Raw genomic sequence first — 19,053 nt, forward strand, 5'->3', positions numbered from 1 at the left:
TTAACATTACAAAAGCATGAAGGTTTGTATAAAAACAGGGTCACCGGCAGCCTCGCTTCCATTTTTAGGCCAGGTAACTTAGCTACAACTGTAAAATGGTCTATTAAACCTATTCTCGTAGTCGTGGTCATCATTCTTGCTTAGGCTCACTATTTGAAGTCACAAACATAATTTATATGTTGTATGGATAATAAAAACCAAATGAATAAAGGAGTTGGAAGTGTGTAGCAGTATCAATGGGGAGTGGAACACAAAAATCTGGCTTTATCATAACAGTTGATTAATTAACCCTTTGACGTCCAAACCGGCCTAAACTGGCCAGACTTAATATTTTACTCTGTCTAATGCCAGACGATTTTACTCATCAGTGGGGAACCCCTGGGGAGTCAATGGGTTAATGGAGACATGAATGTTGTTAACCCTTTAAGGCCTGAGGGACCCCCCATTGATGAGTAAAATAGTCTGACGTTGTAGACAGACTAAAATCTATAAGGGGCCACTGGAAGTTAAAGGGTTACCTAAAGACAAATAACCACAGTAAGAAAGATTGTGAGCTGTCATTTCAAACATTAGCCCTTCTCCTCACTCTGACAAAGGGCTAACACTCAAAACATTAGCTTACAAATCTCTCTTGCAATGCTTACTTTACCTTTATCAACTCGTCTGATAAAACCAAATTTTAGTGAAAACTAGCCCTTCTGGCAAACTGTCACCAACACAATCATGAAGTAGGTTATTAAAGCACGTTTCAGTTGCCTCTAGCAACTTAACCCTAGATAAGCTCATTTTGGAGGATTAATTTCTTCAATCACTTTTGCCAATAAAAGACCAATGATTGTGACTGCCAAAGACAGTTATAATAATAATAATTTAATAATAATAATAATAATAATAATAACAACAACAACAACAACAATAATAATAATAATAATAATAATAGTTCCAACTTTATTCATTCACTTCAACAAAAGGGAAGGATACCAGAGGATATCCCTGTCGAGGGTGTGCCTGCAACCAGATGTAATTGACCGAGAGTCGAATGATGGAGGAGGAAAACTGGATTACCCAGAGAACAACCCTTGGGAGTCAGATTCAGATAGACTGAAACTCAGCCCACGTACGACCTCCAGGCAGAGGGTCGAACCTGGGTTGCAGAGGTGGAAGGAACAGTCAATAACTGCTAAGTCACCCTGACTCCCTGAGGGGTTTCTTGGATATCCCATCCCAATTAAATATCACACTACAAGCTTCTCGTTATTCCTTAGGAAGTGCAAATGGCAGCCCTGGTTTCTATGGACAGTAACAAATATTCCAAAAATGATTCAGAGGCTACTTTACCCTTTACGCTTTGGTGATCTTGCTAAGTCGTTTTGGCCGGAGTCCAAAGATGAACATTGTTCTAACACAGTTGGAGCTTCATGGTATTCACGTCTTGCTTCATTGTTAACAATTATTAGACTTGGAGCTGTTTGAGAACTTGAATGTTCTCCAGCACTGTGGCTAAAATCACCGTCACTGCATAAAGCACTACTATTTGTAAGATCACATACAGAATATGTTGATGACTGTTCTTTGTTAATATGTTTATTGAAGTTGTGAGATGGTGCCAAACTGTTTGGGGTGATTGTAACTTGACTTGTGCATGGTATCATCAGTGGATTAACAGCAGGAAAGGAACACCCAGAAGACTGTCTAGAATTTGATGTTTGACATCCAGTAAGATCCTTATTCCCTCCTGAGCAGGTAGTACTTAACGGTGTACGATTGATACATGAAGACTGCAGAGAGGAATGGTTTTGCAAGGTTCCAACAGTTGAATACCTCGGCAAAGGTAATTTTTGTAGAACAGTGTTTTCATTTGAACTTGGCTTCATAATAGAAGGAACTGGAGCTTTTTTTGAAGGGTTGTCTTTAAATTTTTGCAATGAAATTATCCGCGAACGGCCACTGTTAAGATGTCTTGTGCGGGCTTTTGAGAAAAGAGCAAAGAAAATTATCACATAAAATACTATTGCCATTAGCCCTTTGCAATTTTTCAACATTACTTCTGTTTTTCCTTTTGCAATCCCCTCTCCATACAGAATATGGGGTGCAGGGATGGCACAGTGGTTAGAGCAGTGCTCGCCTCCCATCAATGTGACACGGGTTCAACTCCCAGACTCAGCATCATATGTGAGTTGAGTTTGTTGGTTCTCTACTCTGCACTGAGAGGCTTTTCAACCGGTACTCCGGTTTTCCCTTCTCCTCAAAAACCAACATTTGATTTGCATTGATTTGTTGGTTTCAGTTTACAGTGCCCCCAGTTAGTGCTCCAGTGCTAGAATGACTAGAAACTTAAATAAAGTTCTGTTCCTTTCCTTTTCTAACTTCATTATTTTGTCATCAGTGTTCATCTGACTTCATTTTGACTGTGAACAGGTTGTCGCAACCTCAGCCACAAACAGCTGTTCTTCTCAAGATTACACTGACCTGGAGGATCAAACTCCATGAAAGTATGTTATTCGTTTTTTTTCACATTTTGTGTTATTAACTTGACTGTATCTTTATTGTACCATGAAATCTGAACAGTTAAAACCGGCGCGCGCGCCCTTTCACCCTTGAGACAGCCACCATAGACCTAATCGGCTAACTCAATGTTGTACCCAATTCAAACCCTTTGGGAATAAAACGTTTTGTTTCAGGTATTTCCATATCATTTAAATATGAATGGTACATTATAATGCAAATACAATACACAAAGAATCTTAATCTCGGGAGATTTGAATTGGGTACAACATTGAGTTAGCCGATTAGGTCTATTGACAAGTAAAATCAACAAATGTTCAGGGCTGTAGAAGAAGGAAGTGTAAACTTACTAGCTTGACTTCCCATATTGGTTTTTGGTGCTACTGTTGGAATGGTGGCATATCTGGAAAAAAGTATCACACATCAAAGTTGTTTTAAAATAAATTAAATTTTTAGTACAGCCAGTCCTGTTCAAAATTCAGATGATAACAATTTCATTTTGGACACTAATAAATAAAGGCAAGCGGGATACAAACAGACAGGAAGCTGACCCCTAACATTAAGAATATAAAAATTAATGTAGCTTGCAGAGCAGGAATTTTTTGATTAACACCCATTGAAAGTGGTTTTCAATTAACTTTCTTTGAAAGGCTGCCATATTGGAAGTGCAGCAAGGAGAGAATTTGGAATGAAGTAGAAGGGGTTTGTTAATTAAACTCACTGTCGTGTCTTCTGTTCTAGCCTGCAAGCAGGCTCTCTGAGGGACTGGGGTTGGAGGTACTCCCACCACAGAGACAGAGAGCCTGCTTGCAGGCTATCCAGAAACAGTTCTTTTAGTCTTTTCGTCCAAGATAGCACCATAGATTAAATCGAATGATTCACCGCTTTTTAACCAAATATGCCTGCTCTGGAAGAAAATGAAAGTGCAATTCAAATAGCATAAAACTATGATAAATCTCCAAATTATTTTCTAAGATTAAAATGAATCATTTTACAGATAACATACAAGTATCACATGGGAGAGCATGTAGTCATTATGATGCAATAAATAAATAAATACAGTAACTTTCATTCAGGTGTTTACTCAATAGCGTCCTTGAAAACATCTATCTACATCATTCGACAAAACATTCCAGTTGTCTGTATACCTAATCCAAAAATAGGGTTTCCAAATCTCATGTCTATTTAGAAGATCAAATTAAGGCATTAGAAATTTAAATACATAATTTTCTTATTAAGTATCATTACAGAAACTGTAATTTATGAAACTTAGAATTTTGTGTGATACTTGGGTACAATGATACCACAAAGGTCTTTATACCTTCTTATTTCAGTGACTAATGTTTACTGTGTCTACTGTTTTCTGAAGCACAGTGTAATTGCTGCATAGAGACCCCAAATTTGCAATAAAAAAGGACCCACAAACTCACCAATGTACAAGTACTCAACTTACTTCAATCGACCAATCACAGTGTCCAAGTCCTTCCACAAGGATTTTAAAACAGCTGTACCGGTTGGTTTGCCATTTTCTCTCCCTTCAATTAAAACAAAATTAATACAAAGTAGTGATAATAATGATACAAAGTATGCAGCAATTTCTCAACAGCAATTAGATAATTTGACAGTCTGCAAGTCGCCAATCAACAAATATCCGTAACTACTGCAAAAGAACATGACATTGTACAAAAATCTAGGCTGTATCTTCATTGTCATCTTGTAAGTAGCAGAGGCAATAATATTATTATGACAATTTGTATCACATTAACAAACACAAGGCAAAGCTGAGATTATATATATAGGAAATTGTATGAACGCGAGTGCACTTCATGATTTCTGGGCACAAGTGACGATCTCAAAATTGTGCAAGCCATAGGCAAGTGCAATAATTATTATTTGAAAACTTTCAAAACATCACAAGTAACCATAAGTTAATCATGAAATGCACAAGCAAGGTCACAATTTTTTCATTTATCATATACTCAACAAAATTACTCCATCACTTTGTTTCCATAGCAACTTCCGTGTTGCACTCTATAACCTCTTTTGCACTTTATAACCTTCATGTATTCATGCATTCATAATAAACCAATCAGAAATGTGATATTCTGTTGAATAACTATATAATAAAACATTTTATAAAACATGATTACCTGTGGCTCAACAATAATTATTAATAATAATTATTATTTTTGATTATTATTAAATTTCAGCATTGGGTGCTCACTCTGTGTAATAAGAGATGCTTTTATAAGAAACTATAACAAAATGTTTACAGTGTGTAACTGAATCAGATTCAAAGATGTTTTTTTCCCCTTCTTGCATTATTAGAGGGTTATATACATAACAAAAATGTCTAAACCTGTCACTATTAGTTGAGAGTAATCCTCCAGGATTGTTTTGAGGTCTGATGTCAGAAAAACCTTAAAAAAAAACAAATATGAGTCATTTTGCCACAACTTTATTACAGGTTCAATTTCTTGTATTTTAGTGTCATTGTCCTCCACACAAACACTGTCCAGAATAATTATCCTTTTCATCCTTAACTGAGGTGCTCAGGGATAATTGACACTTGAAGTTGCTATTGAAGTTTGTAAATAATTATTATTAACGCCCACGTCGCCAGTGGAGGGTAGGTGCCCAGGAAGCCTGGGGGCTGCAACCGCAGTCACATCCCCAAGGCGCTAGAACACCCGACTGGCCTGCCCAACCCGCAACCAAGCCACGAGCCCCCCGCGCCAGGCCCCCCTAAGGCACCCGTCACACTTGAGCCAGATAGCTCAGTGGAATAATAATAATAATAATAATAACACACAAAAAAAAAAAAAAAAAGAGCACAAAAAAAAAAGAAAGAAAGGGGGGGAGAGGGAGGGAACGCCGAGAACCACTAAACTCCTAAACCGACTCACAACGCCACGCCAACAAACACGCTGCAAGCACATTGGACAACGCATGCACTACGCAGGAATACCGCTGAACCATGTCAGCCCCAGGGCCCCCCCAACCTAAAGAGTGCTGCAAACGCTACAAAAACGCATAACAACGCTGACAAACGCCTGCAAAACGCTACTGACCGGACTAGCTCCCGGTCGTGAACCATGTAACTATAACAAACGCTACAGAACGCACCAAAACGCTGAACAACGCTACCAGACGGCCAAGACACTAACAACCGCCTGCAAAACACTACTGACCAGACTAGCTCCTAGTCGTTAACTATGTTAAATTTTATTTAACTATATTTAAAATACTGCAAAAAAAAAAAACAACAACAAAACAACAAGGGTGCAAGGCAACCACAGTGCAATACCATCGGCGGGTCTGATCTGCAGGTCGCAGGTCACAGGTCGCGGGTTGAAGGTCATTGTTTTACCAATACAGAAAGTATCCTAAACATTCATAAAAGCTAACCTTAGGCCTAAAAACTTTTGTTTAGGCCTAAGGTTAGCTTTTAAGAATGTTTAGGATACTTTCTGTGTTGGTGAAACAATGACCTGCAACCCGCGACCCGCAACCTGCAAATTAGACTTGCCGCAATACCATGAAGCAAGGTAACAACTGTTTGGGGTTATCAAGCTGTAATATTTCAGACAGAAAACACTACAGAACAAAATCAGGACAAAACTCCAATAGGGACACTGTCACAAAGAAAAGGGGACACTTGATAACGAAACATAGGACTTGCTTCCCACTAAAAATGCTAAAAAGGCTCCCCTCAAACTCAAAAGTTGTAAATTTGGATTTTGACTTCAAACACAGGTTTGGAAGTCCACATCAAAATTAATGTGGTAAGAACATCCGTGACACACTTGGCTATCGACTTGTGTGCCACTTTTAAAGTGGTACTACGACCAAAAAAACAATCCTTTTTTTTCTTTGGATTTCAAAACTATGTTAACTAAACACTAACTGACCCAAGTTTTAAGTTCTGATTTTAAAAAGACACCTGTTTATTTTAACTACAATTTTCGTATTTATTGGTCCGCCATTACTAACTTCAAAATGTTGAGAGAGCTGGGTCGAGGAAAAAATGACGTCAAAGACTCACTAGTATAAGAATGCAATCCGTGTGTATGCGGCCGAATTAACATGCAGCTCGGGAGTTTCGGGCTTTCAGACTTTTAAACCCGTGTTTTGCATATACAAAAAATTGCGTTTACACGCTGAAATTTTAAGCTAGTGAGTAAATGACGTCATTTTCTCTAGATCCAACCCTCTGAGGTCCAATCGGCCAGTTTTGAACGTGAGTAATGGCGGACCGTGAAATCCAAAACTTACACTTAAAATACACAGCCTTTGGATAAAACTCAGAGCTCAAAATTTTTCCAGTTAGGTGTTAAGCGAATACGCTTTCAAAATCTGAAGAAAAAAAGGAAATGATTTTTTGATCATAGCACCACTTTAAGTTCTTACCACATTTTGATCTCATCTGTGATCTATTGCTGAAAAGATACACGGCAACATTATGGTATATCTATTTGTCAAATATATGTAACATAATTAAGATTACAAGACAATCGTGGAATCTACCTAAGATAACGATAATGGAGAGAGAAGGTAAGGATACACCACTTGCACAGGCTACCTGATCTAATTTATTAGTGCCATTTTCAAAAAGAGAGCATTCCTCTTGAAAGGCTGAGCAAGTCTTGTGAAATCCTTCATCACTCAAATAACCTAATAAAAAAATCAATCAAACAAAAAATTAATTCACTTTAAAACTGACAAAGGTCTGCATTCATGCGCATAATTACGCACTTGATGAGTTTTTTGTAGTCTGACAATGGTACCATTGGTGCCACATTGTTCCTTTTTTCTGATTCCCACTGGTGTAAATGTCAACCTTAATTGTCTTCTATAAATCAGCACCATGCAATATCTCAATTTTTTTGAGTGAGATGCACATGTATAATACAAGAATTCTTCAGCACGGTAGTTTAAACATTAAAACATTCCAGATTAAACCAAAAAATCAAAATCTTTGTGTAGATGTGGGGTTAAAATAGGGAAAAGCATCCATTCATAACTGCAAAAGGTTCTTAATCCACATTTACCAGTAACAGAAAAATGAAACAGTACCAATAATAATCCGCCTGCGAGTGAAGACAACCCGACTCAGGTCAAGTGTATTGGACATGATTGTATGAAGATGGAATGAAAACGATAAACGGCAAATTATGAAAACTGTCCCTGTCAAAATTGTATAAGAACAGTGACGACAGAAGGGATTTTTATGTGAATTCCTAGTGGCAAATTAAGAGAAAATCTAACGACTGGATTTTTTTTAAATGAACAAAACACTTTATTACGCCTCTCTTTTAACTAGTCCTGTTGCCATAGCTAGAGCACAAACCTGAGCCAAAATGCGACAATAAACCCTTCTGTGGTTAACCTTCACTCTTGCAAAAAACGCACGCCCAAGTATAAAATAATAAGTAAAAAATTATGTGAATTAGGCACAGGTAGCTGAAAACTGTTTGGCCACCTTGAATCAAAAAGGGACTTTGCCAAGTGCTGGAACATCTACATGTATAACAATTAAGCTTATAATTGTTAGCGGAGCTCAGGCATGCAAAGTGGAGCACCATGGGTAAGATTTTTTGGGAAATCTATCCATGCGGGAAATTTTGGTTATGACATCATGTATATCCATCCACCGTCGCCCGTACAGACTGTCGGGATGGAGGTGGGGAGGAAGGAGGGAGGCAATTTTCCTTGGCCTGAAAACGTTTGCAATGTGTTGACAGAGAATCTGGAATACTGTAGGAAACAGACAACTTCTTTAAAAGACATGTTTCGGCATGCTTATGCCATCATCAGTTTAATGAGTTCCTTAGTGTGAACAGTTATAAAGTCTACAGGTAGATGAAAAAATTATTACCACATGACATAATACAAAAGCGGGTACTATTTACAGCGTGACACCAAACATCAAGGTGTAAACTAAAACGTGAGAAAAGTGTTGTAATGCTGCAATATATTGTTTGTTAAGTTCCGGTTTGATCTTATTTATATAAAAAACTTCTTTGAGTTTTAAATCAATTGAGTTGCTGGCAGAATCCAGAATACTAAAGCACGAAGGGGAGTATTTGTTCTTACATAAAGGAGATGTGTTGAAATGCTTAAAAATATGCGAGTATTTATCACTTTCCGTGTGTTCCTTTATCCTGGTAGAAAAGTGGCGACAAGAAAATTGGTAAACTACCATGGATTTTAGAGCAACAGGAGTACGATCTTTAACAATAAACATGTTTTTAATTTTGAATGAAGTGAAAACTAATTTGATAGTTAGGCCAGATTTGCAAAAGCGCTTAGTAAGTTGTTGGAGTTTAAGTTTCGCTATTTTGGAATAATGGCCAACAAAAGGGAGTTTAAAATAACGTGTATTATTGTCATCATTAGTGTTCCGGCTTTTTTGAGAAAAAGACCCGTCAAGATACCGCTTGAAAATTCTGTCAATAATGTGCGAGGAAAATGAATTACGTTTCAAGGTGTCAGAAAGTTTATTAAGATCGTTTTGAAGGCTGGAGGAGGTGTTGTTGATTTTATAGATTTGGTCGATAAGAGTTCGGATAAGGCCAATTTTATCGCATGATGGAGTAAAACTAAAGAAATTTGTTAAGAGACCAGTGTAAGTTTTTCTTATGAAAAAACACAATCACACGAAGAGTTGTCGACAAGTATGTCAAGAAAGGAGAGTTTACCATCATTCTCTTTCTCAAAAGTGAATTGGATGTTAGGGTGCCGTGAATTGATGTAATCAAAAAATGGTCAACATAGCATCCTAAGCACATTATTGACAGAACTTTCAAGCCGTATCTTGACGGGTCTTTTCTCAAAAAAGCCGGAACACTAATGATGACAATAATACATGTTATTTTAAACTCCCTTTTGTCGGCCATTATTCCAAAATAGCGAAACTTAAACTCCAACAACTTACTAAGCGCTTTTGCAAATCTGACCTAACTATCAAATTAGTTTTCACTTCATTCAAAATTAAAAACATGTTTAGTGTTAAAGATCGTGCTCCTGTTGCTCTAAATTCCATGGTAGTTTACCAATTTTCATGCGCGGGTTGTAATTCCAGTTATATTGGCGAAACTAGTCGCCACTTTTCTACCAGGATAAAGGAACACACAGAAAGCGATAAATACTCGCATATTTTTAAGCATTTCAACACATCTCCTTTTATGTAAGAACAAATACTCCCCTTCGTGCTTTAGTATTCTGGATTCTGCCAGCAACTCAATTGATTTAAAACTCAAAGAAGTTTTTTATATAAATAAGATCAAACCGGAACTTAACAAACAATTGCAGCATTACAACACTTTTCTCACGTTTTAGTTTACACCTTGATGTTTGGTGTCACGCTGTAAATAGTACCCGCTTTTGTATTACGTCATGTTGTAATAATTTTTTCATCTACCTGTAGACTTTATAACTGTTCACACTTAGGAACTCATTAAACTGATGATGGCATAAGCATGCCGAAACATGTCTTTTAAAAAAGTTGTCTGTTTCCTACAGTATTTATCATACTTGCTACTATTGCAACCTTATGAAGAATCTGGAATATTTCAACAATCACATTTATAGTTTTTTTGTGTGAAATGTATGTCCAGTCGTGAGCTGCTTTGTTTGACTGTGAAATTGCAGTAGAGTATGGGTACCAGAAGGCAAAGAGTCGACCACGGGAGACATGGCCCAGAACTGTGGAAAGGGAGCTCACGGAGAAGGACTTAAGAACTTTGGCCAAGGCAGCATCATTTGCGGCAGACAGGATAGCTTGGAGGCAGAGAGCTTGCAGCCCAATTCTCCATTAGGAGATCAAACAATAGTTGTATATATTAAGCGAACTTACTACTCTGTAGCTTCACTTTCTAATTAGGAAGATTTTTGATGTTGTTCTAAACTGAAGAGAGAGGGTGTAAAGATTATCAGTCAAATGGAAAATGTTGTGAAAGAGATTACTGTGCATGTAATTTCAGTTTTAGTTGTTGATTAAAATTGTTCCTCATTGTTTGCAAGGCTTGTTTGTTTACTGCTATCAACTCAGAGGTGTTTGATCATTGTAAACTGTACACACTAATGACAATTTTCTACTTTATACAGAAGCATAATTATTTCCATATACACTATATTGCTTTCTGGGGTTACAAACGAGAGCTCCACTTTTAGGCTTAGCCAGTCAGTATAAAATGCAGACTACAGGCTGGGTTTAAAATGCAGACCGAGGCATGAATTGTCATGATAGGGTCACCACAGTTCGAAGAGATAAACATACATGTAGCCTCGCTTACCTTGCGGAAAAACAGCGAAAAGTTTAACGAAAACAGTAAGCAAAGCAAATTGTTTTCAGTGAACTTGTCCAAAAAACCTCATTCTTAGGAGTACACTATTTGTATACGGCGTACTTGCCCCAGTCTTTCTTATTAAACTTTGCTGTACGAGTCCCTGTCTAGATCATTATTTTGCACTGTCACACAACAAAAAAATAAAATTGAAACCGTTCAATGGAAAAAGCCAAAAACGTTGGATTGTCATAGGAGACAAATTCATAGATCACCTCTCCAATTCTCAGATCTGTGCGTTACATCAACACACCTTGCGAATTTGATGATGTCATTGTACTATGTGAAAGTCAGTGTGTCAGGAAAAAATTTTCAACTTATCAAGCTAAGAAATTGAAGCAGAACATTTTTTTTTTTTTTGGGGGGGGGGGGGGGGCAACATAAGTGAAATGCTGATTGCAGAATACCTGGCCAACTTTGAACGGCACAAATCTCTTGCTTCTGCGGTCCCGCAGTGACCAAACAAAATCATGCAATTAAGTTAGGTGAACGACTGCTACAATAGTGCCGTAGTCAATGAAAAATGAAGTCAGAGTTAGTTTAAAGACTGCTACCGCAGTGCCGTAGTCAATGACGAATGAAGTCTGAGTGAGTCGCACGACTGCTACCACAGTGCAGCAGTCGATAAATAATGAAGTCTGAGTCAGTTTAAAGACTGCTACTGCAGCGCCGTAGTCAATGAAAAATGAAGTCTGACTTAAATTAAAGACTACTACCGCAGTGCAGTAGTCGATGACGAATGAAGTCTGAGTGAGTCGCACGACTGCTACCACAGTGCAGCAGTCGATAAATAATGAAGTCGGAGTTAGTTTAAAGACTGCTACCGCAGCGCCGTAGTCAATGAAAAATGAAGTCTGACTTAGTTTAAAGACTACTACCGCAGTGCCGTAGTCAATGACGAATGAAGTCTGAGTGAGTCGAACGACTGCTACCACAGTGCCGTAGTCGATGAATAATGAAGTCTGCGTTAGTTGAACGACTGCTAGCGCTACCGCAGTGCCGTAGTCGTAGAATAATGAAGTCTGAATGAATCAAGGGCAAAACGATCTCGTGAAAAGTGTAGTTAACCGAACCTAAAATTTTTATAATTTACAAGAGTGCTATGGCCTAATCACTGAAACAAGCGCTTTGGCTTAATCAGTAAACGAGTGCTTTCTTCTTCACACGATCTCATGAAAAGTGTAGTTAACCAAGTAAGACTTTTAGACAACGGAGTTGTTATTCATTTTGGCGACTACGGGACTGCGAGAGCAGCATTGCAACACGACTGATTAGATTCTCATTTCAACGATTGACGACTACGGGGCTGTAGGCTGCGGGCGCAGCGTTACAACACGCCTGCGGCACTGCGGGAGCAGTTTTCTTTAAGTTAGATATTCTGCAATCTAGCCGAACGCATATTTTCTGAACGATTTTTAAACAATGCGACAATTTAGCCAACAGCCTGCATTTTAAAACTCAGTCTGCAGTCTGCATTGCAGTCTGCAATTTATAATGACCGTCATCATCACCATCAATGGGGTGAAATTGCCGATTTCGTTTTGTCTCAATGGCAAAAATTTCTAGCAACAAGAAAACGGGCTTCTGGACACTCAGCAATTCTAGAACTTGTTCAAAACGAAAAAAAGCACTTCAACTCCTAAAGAATGTTATGATATATAGGTTCCTGATCATCTGCGCGCTTAGCACGTCTCGAAAATAATAACGTTACAATCAAAGTTCTTCACATTTAAAAACTTACCAAGTACAAGTTTCGCCACTATACAACCCTCAATCATTTTGCCCAATATCGGAAAGATGTGTTGTCACAGAGAATCATAAACCAGAAGCCTCTCTTTTCCAAAATAAGAAACAACGACAGTCAGAAATAACCAAATTTCGCGCGAGAGAGATTCTCATAGCAGACACAAAATTGCGCATGTCTGCGACGACTACTACGTCATCCTAACGTCATCTCTAATGTAATGACTTATCGTATTGTATTCCAGACTAAAGCAACGAAACACATGCAGCACGACATTTTAGAATTTTTTCACTGAACTTAGAGGAAAAAGTATCACAGGTTACAACAGGGATGCTTTCACATCACAATGCGTCGACTGCAATTTTTGAGCGATTTTTACGTAAAGAAAAAATGAACTTAAGGCAGCTAAGTTCTTGGATTCGTGATGTCTAGCATGCCATTGTGGTAGATTTTTAAAAATTCTAAAACCCAACGCGTCGCGAATTGAAAATGATCGGTTCTAAACAGGTTTCGTAATAGAGATGCCCCATTTATGCCGCCTTTAAAAAAAAATCTCGGCAGCTGAAACAGATACAAACCACCTGCAGATGAAATCTTGTTTTCATTTTATCAATGAAACATCATCGATCAAAATTTACGCGGAAAGAATGCTCTTTTATTATGACATGGCCCGAGCCCTTTTCTGTTCTTCGTACAATTCACTTCCCCAAGGGGGTTTACATCTGATGCAACGAGAACGGTGTACAATCCCCTCTCGCGTGGTTTTAGCCATGCGTGACGAATAACTGAAGTGCCGCACAAAAGCGAAGGAAATGTCAAACAGTTTAAAATAACAAGCAGAAAATAAAAAGTGTCAATTTGTTATGGCTTGTTCCCCTGAGATCATTTTGCATTTAATTTTATGATCCCCTCTGGTAATTTGAAATGACAAATACGTGCTCCCATAACCCTAGTTTGTACAATGCTGCAAAAACCGGAAACTGAAATAATTTACAAGCACTGAAAGAGGCATTAAATGGGGAGGAATGTAAATCCTCAAAGGTTCAGCTGATCAAAATCATGTGTTATGCTATGCTGTCACGAGACAATAATTAAATAAAGGCCTCTGCATATTAGCAGCTGAATCAATATTATATAATGGGTAGCGAAAGAATAGCCTACTAGAACCCAAAATGACACCATGAAACAATGTTTGTCTTGTGTTTGAAACGGACAAAACAATTGGACCTGTCTTCTCTGCGGGTAACACGCTTTGAAACAATGGCTCAATCCTCTTAGAATAAGCCCTTAAGATTTGCATAAATTCACCGCCTAAAACCCACAACACAAGCACATGGAAATGATGTGCTTGTTGAAATCTAATGATACTCTCAGCCATTGATAGCCGGAAAATGCTAAGACTCTTACTACAGATACTCAATAGCACCTGTAACTGGCACAAAACCTCACATTCTGTGGTTAATGTTTTAACCTTAATTTTAAGTATTATTAATAACTAAATCGGCTGCCAACATAAAATAATTTATTGTCTTCAATACCATAAATATAGGCATGTAGATCGATATATATATGTATATATATATATTTTGTATGACTTAACGCACAACATCCTACTACCAAGCTAAGCATACTCAAATCTTGGCTGGCTATTACTTGTAATATTCACAATATTACAAAGTGTAAGATTTCGAACTTTAACAAGGCACAATTCACTTTGAAATGGCTATATGTCTCTACAATGTGTCACGTTAATCACCAGAACAAATTAGCCTCATTACAAAACATTGTGACCAGGAATGTCCTCGGAAAACATAGTAAAATAAGAATAAATGTAGCCAACTTGTGCTTAACAATACATCGTAATTCTCTAAAAATAATACTTTAGAATTGTATGAACTGTACATGTACAAATTTAATTTAGGCAGCAATACTGCAACAGAGCCAACCTAAAAGAAGCACCAATGAACATCTAAACCATCTTTTATCTACTTTAAAGCGATATTTAAAAGTGAGCTGGAAACTCTCGCTTAAGCAAGACAGGGTCTGTTTCGGATAGTGAAGAACATACTTTGGGTGAAATAAATCAAACTATAGTGCAACTATGAACATGATATTTGTCGGAAGCATATCGTCCTCTACTGCTTGTGCTGGGTGACCCAGTGTCAGGTGAATGACAAAATACAAAAACCACCTCTCCCCTTCATTACAATTAGTAATATCTGCCTTTTTTTACACAAAAAAGAAGTTTCACCTTCTATTTCCAGATATAGTGATTCTTTTTGTTAAAAAAAGTTGAATGTCAACAAAAATTATTTATCTGATAATGTACAGATGAGTTGTACATCAACAGTGCTGTGCAGTGGCACAGATAAAGACTCATCTGTGGAACACTATAGAAATTTGGCAATATGATCAGCTGCGATTATAAACCAAATTGAGCATTCTTTTACTCTGTCAATATTGTACTGTTACATCGATCAAAACGAAAATTCTAGCTTTCACTTGACCTGCAACACTTCCATTACAAAATGTACAAAATACCGTTTCTTCACCAACGATCTCTAGCTGTGCTAAAGCAGTCTTTACACTGACAAAATTAAATTAAATCTCCATTTAAATCAGTACAGACCAGAGCGTAATTCTACATTGGGCATCTGATTAATAAACTGATCTACATTGATATCAAATCCGCCATCCCCCATGTTCATCTCATCACAAATGATACGATCGATGTCGCAGTCAAACTTATAGTCCAAGTTAAACGAATCGAGTTCAAGAAGATCGCTAGGAAATTGATTATTGTTTGTCATCCTGCTCAACGCATGGCATTGTAAGGAGGAATTCAATCCATTTTCTGGCATCATGAGCACCGGTGTAATCTGCTGCTGTTGTTGTTGTTGAAGGTAGGGGTCGGCGAAACTATAGCTTCGGTTCTGTGAGAGTTCATTTATACAAGAATTCGTAAAAGTTGCTGGAAAACTTGGATAAACATTCGCATGAGTCTGTTGTATCTCCATGTCTTGATCGCGACGGCTTACATCGTTCACACCAGCCGGGGTATTATTCTGACGGGGGGAGATTTCTTGAGGATTGTGAAACGGCCTCGGAAAATGAGGCTGCTGTTGTCGACCTTGCGGGTAAGTTCGCAAATTCCCGTGAAGTGGTCTAGGAGAAGCGATCGTTTGTGACGTGAGTTGACTCTCTGGACTTAACGACTGTTGTGGGTGTTGAATAGGTTGTAAATATCCGCTGCTATTGTAACCTGTGTCAAAGCTGTTCGAAATGTTGGAAGTTATGCTATTCGAAACGACCATGCTGCTCAGGTCATTTTGTGATGGCTCGGACGGAAGTATCGAAGGCTGAACTGGAGTTAAGGTTTGCTTTAGTCGATTACTTTCGGCAGCAGCGAACGAGTTCAAGCTCATCGAATTGGCCATTTGTGATAGTTGCTCATCGGCCACAGGGTTGGGCGTACTCGCCAAGTTGAAATTATTCGAAGGCACATGATCTTCGCCGCATAATTCAAGTTCGTCACCATGAGAAGGAATGGGAGACAATCGACCACCAAGACTGCTTACAGTCGATGCATTCGACGAAGTTCGCGGTCTGGCAAAGCTGTCCCCAAGTGGAAAAGGTAACTGCGACTCCGATTCTGGAATTGTTAGCAACGAGTCGGAACTGGAGCTATTTGTTGGTGAAACGTTCCCGGGAGAATTGGCTCGATTTGCCTCGCGTGCACGATTCACAGACAGTCGTGGACTCGAAGGAGACTCACCGTCTACCTCCTTTATAGTTTTTTTGGTTCGTCCTCGTTTCCTTTCTGTTTTTGGCGCGGAGTCGAAAGAGCTAGAGCGCCTTCGGTTTGGTTTGCTAGTCTTAGCATCAGGGTTTACCATCCACCAAGAGCTCTTGCCATTTCCTTCGTTCTGTACCCTAACAAACTTGCTGTGAAGGGACAAGTTGTGACGAATTGAATTCTGCAACAAAATGACAAGCAAAGTTGGACTACACTAGATTCAAATTATCGAAAGTGAAACCATAAGCAAGTCAGCCGTTGAAAAGGCTTCATGGAAGATGTACCACCTACAAGGAAATAGCATTACACGTACCTTCCAGCCCGCGGAGCTATTGCTGTCTCCCTTGTCCCTGAAATAGGGAACACTATTTACCATCCAGTCATAGATCTGTGACAGTGTAAGTCGTTGATCCGAAGAGCTCTGAATAGCCTGAGTTATGAGGTCTGCATAGGACAAGTTGCCCCATGCATTTTTTCGAGAGTTTTTCTTGGGGCCCTCGCTGAGCTGCTTTAAGTTACTAGCTTGATCAACCTCACGCTCAGATTTTGTGAACTCCGAAGGGTCGGGGAGCGGCCATGTATTCGAGCGCGGACGGTTGTCTCGCCTCTCCTCTAAAATCCCTGACTCGTCCATTTCGAAACCAGGTCGCAGTGAAACGAAATAAGCGACAGCTGCCGGTAACAACAAACCATGCACCCTCAGAACGAAGTTCACTCCGCAATTCGGGAAAGCAATTTTCTTCAAACACGCCGCGATCGACTTGGCTATATCGGAAAATTGATTCCCCCGTGACGTCAGCGGTGTTGTCACTGGTGATAACATTAAGACAAACGATTGGCTGATGACTCAAAGGGAGTGACGTCGGCTCCGCCCTCTGATGTTAGCCAATGAAAATGAAGCACTTCCCGGGAATATGAGCCAATCAAAAGCTCGAGTTTAAATGCACTGCTGGACACCCACGCGCGCATATTTTTTGTTATCATTCTTTTCGAAGTTTGATTATTATTATTATATTGCAATTTTCGTCAGCGAACTGGAAACTCGTCGTTATAATATATAGGGGAGCCTCACGCGACTGAGTGATTTGGAACATTGTGAATGTCATAAAACTAAAACTGAGTCGCTTGTCATCACAATCGAGTTACTTTATTTGGTTTGATAAATGTCGTACACTCGAAGTAAATTCATCTCATTTTTCATACGATATAACAGACGAGAACAAGCGTCATAAGAAAGTATCGGATTTCCTGCTCAGGTGCACTCGAATCTCCGGAAACATGTATTAGTGTGCGGTTTTAAGTTCGCGTATCTGCCACAGCGATGCAATAGCTCCCTAACTGATTTGTCAAGTACACAGAATAATTGCATTCTGGAACATTTCAAGTGTTCGCCTTGTTCTCCCTGACTTGTCCTTTCCCTTTGATCGCTTTGTCTTTTAAATTAAATTAAACATTCCGCGTTTTCCGATTTACAGGTAGATTTAAAGTCGTTAAACGTTCAACTGCCTGGCTTGAGTCTTCTGTAACTGGTGGCTGTAATGACGATTCGATAATTGGCTGGTTATAGGATCCAAGCCGGCGACAAACATGAGACATTAATAATTTAACGACAGACTAAGGGCACAAGTCCAATATTTCTTCCATTTTACTTGTTTCCGGACGAACTGTTTTGGCCTCAAACGAACGATCCCACCCGATACTTCACCTGTTTCCCATGCACACCTGACATTCACCTTGAAAAAATGTTTGATAAAGTTTGGTTGGGTCTTTACTTTTTGGATTTCAACTTGGTTACCACCAAGTAGATCAGGATTTTATGTTGTCTGAACAATCTTCCTCTGCCCACTGTCTTCAAAAGCGCAAATGTATAACAAAAGTCTCTGGTTTTGACTTTATTTTTAATGATGTTACGGCTCATTTCGCACATTGATGACAGTCACATTTACTGCGACTTTACACAAAATCTTCGATCTTCAAGATACCACGAAATGTCAAGCAAGTCTCCATCAGTAAGACTGTACGATACCAATCACTGCCAGTGCGATATTGCACAAAACGATTAGATCAAAGCTAAAATATACAAAGCAGCCTTACGTTTTTGCTTGCATCAATTCAATGCGTAAAAATTCCTATTGCGCAGATAAATTTTTAAACTACGTAGAAGGTCCTCACCAGGCTTTGTAAAGGTAGAGTTAAAAACGTTTGAACTTCGTAGTCATAACCTCAATGAATTAAGAAAACATTTGCAAGGAAATAATCCGCACTAGAAATGCTAAAGCTGTGGAAATTGGGCCAGTATTGAACCGGAAAATAAGGCACGAAGACCCTTTGTGATGCTTTATAATTTCAAGTACACGATTTTGTCCAACTTAAGCGTATGGTTAAACCAGACATTTAAACCCATCAGGGGTTCATGAACCATGCAGATACTTCTTGCGTCATTTGGTATACGACTTTTCGTGGATTAACAAGGAAATAAATCATAGTATTAGCTTGATAGGGCAAGGAATACGGGTTTTGTATCATTTGTTGTCTTCAAAAGTTAGCCCGACAGGCGGAGTGCGTCGTGTGCTATCATTTTCTCACTGAAATAAGTACTCACCGCGGAAAACGTCTAGATTTGCAAACAATTTCTGGTCGAAAAAAAAATTTGCAGAAGC

The 19,053-nt window shown here is 38.7% G+C and overlaps 2 protein-coding genes across 4 annotated transcripts in view; both read right to left on the reverse strand.

The window, feature by feature from the left end:
- Nucleotides 1-19,053, reverse strand: part of LOC137996444 (uncharacterized) — a 40,447-nt gene that overhangs the window by 15,361 nt on the left and 6,033 nt on the right. Inside the window, exons 1-6 of one of the 3 annotated variants that reach the window (XM_068841862.1) lie at nucleotides 12,595-12,752; nucleotides 7,088-7,179; nucleotides 4,865-4,925; nucleotides 3,959-4,040; nucleotides 2,856-2,908; nucleotides 1,339-1,969 (exon numbers count right to left, since the gene is read on the reverse strand). In XM_068841862.1, the coding sequence (XP_068697963.1) occupies nucleotides 1,339-1,969; nucleotides 2,856-2,908; nucleotides 3,959-4,040; nucleotides 4,865-4,925; nucleotides 7,088-7,179; nucleotides 12,595-12,631 (956 nt within the window). In that variant the 5' untranslated portion in view covers nucleotides 12,632-12,752. Of the gene's footprint in view, nucleotides 1-1,338; nucleotides 1,970-2,855; nucleotides 2,909-3,958; nucleotides 4,041-4,864; nucleotides 4,926-7,032; nucleotides 7,180-12,594; nucleotides 12,753-19,053 lie in introns of those variants that run through there. The other 2 variants (XM_068841863.1, XM_068841864.1) reach the window with 2 other exon arrangements.
- Nucleotides 14,106-17,166, reverse strand: LOC137996440 (forkhead box protein O-like). The gene is made up of 2 exons (XM_068841828.1): nucleotides 16,707-17,166; nucleotides 14,106-16,574 (listed from the first exon to the last, which is right to left on the reverse strand). Exons 1-2 carry the CDS (start codon nucleotides 17,025-17,027, stop codon nucleotides 15,216-15,218), a joined length of 1,680 nt encoding a protein of 559 aa, XP_068697929.1. The 5' UTR covers nucleotides 17,028-17,166; the 3' UTR covers nucleotides 14,106-15,215.

This window comes from Montipora foliosa, chromosome 3 (genome assembly GCF_036669935.1).
Source record: "Montipora foliosa isolate CH-2021 chromosome 3, ASM3666993v2, whole genome shotgun sequence".
In the NCBI taxonomy this organism is placed as follows: Eukaryota; Metazoa; Cnidaria; class Anthozoa; order Scleractinia; family Acroporidae; genus Montipora; species Montipora foliosa.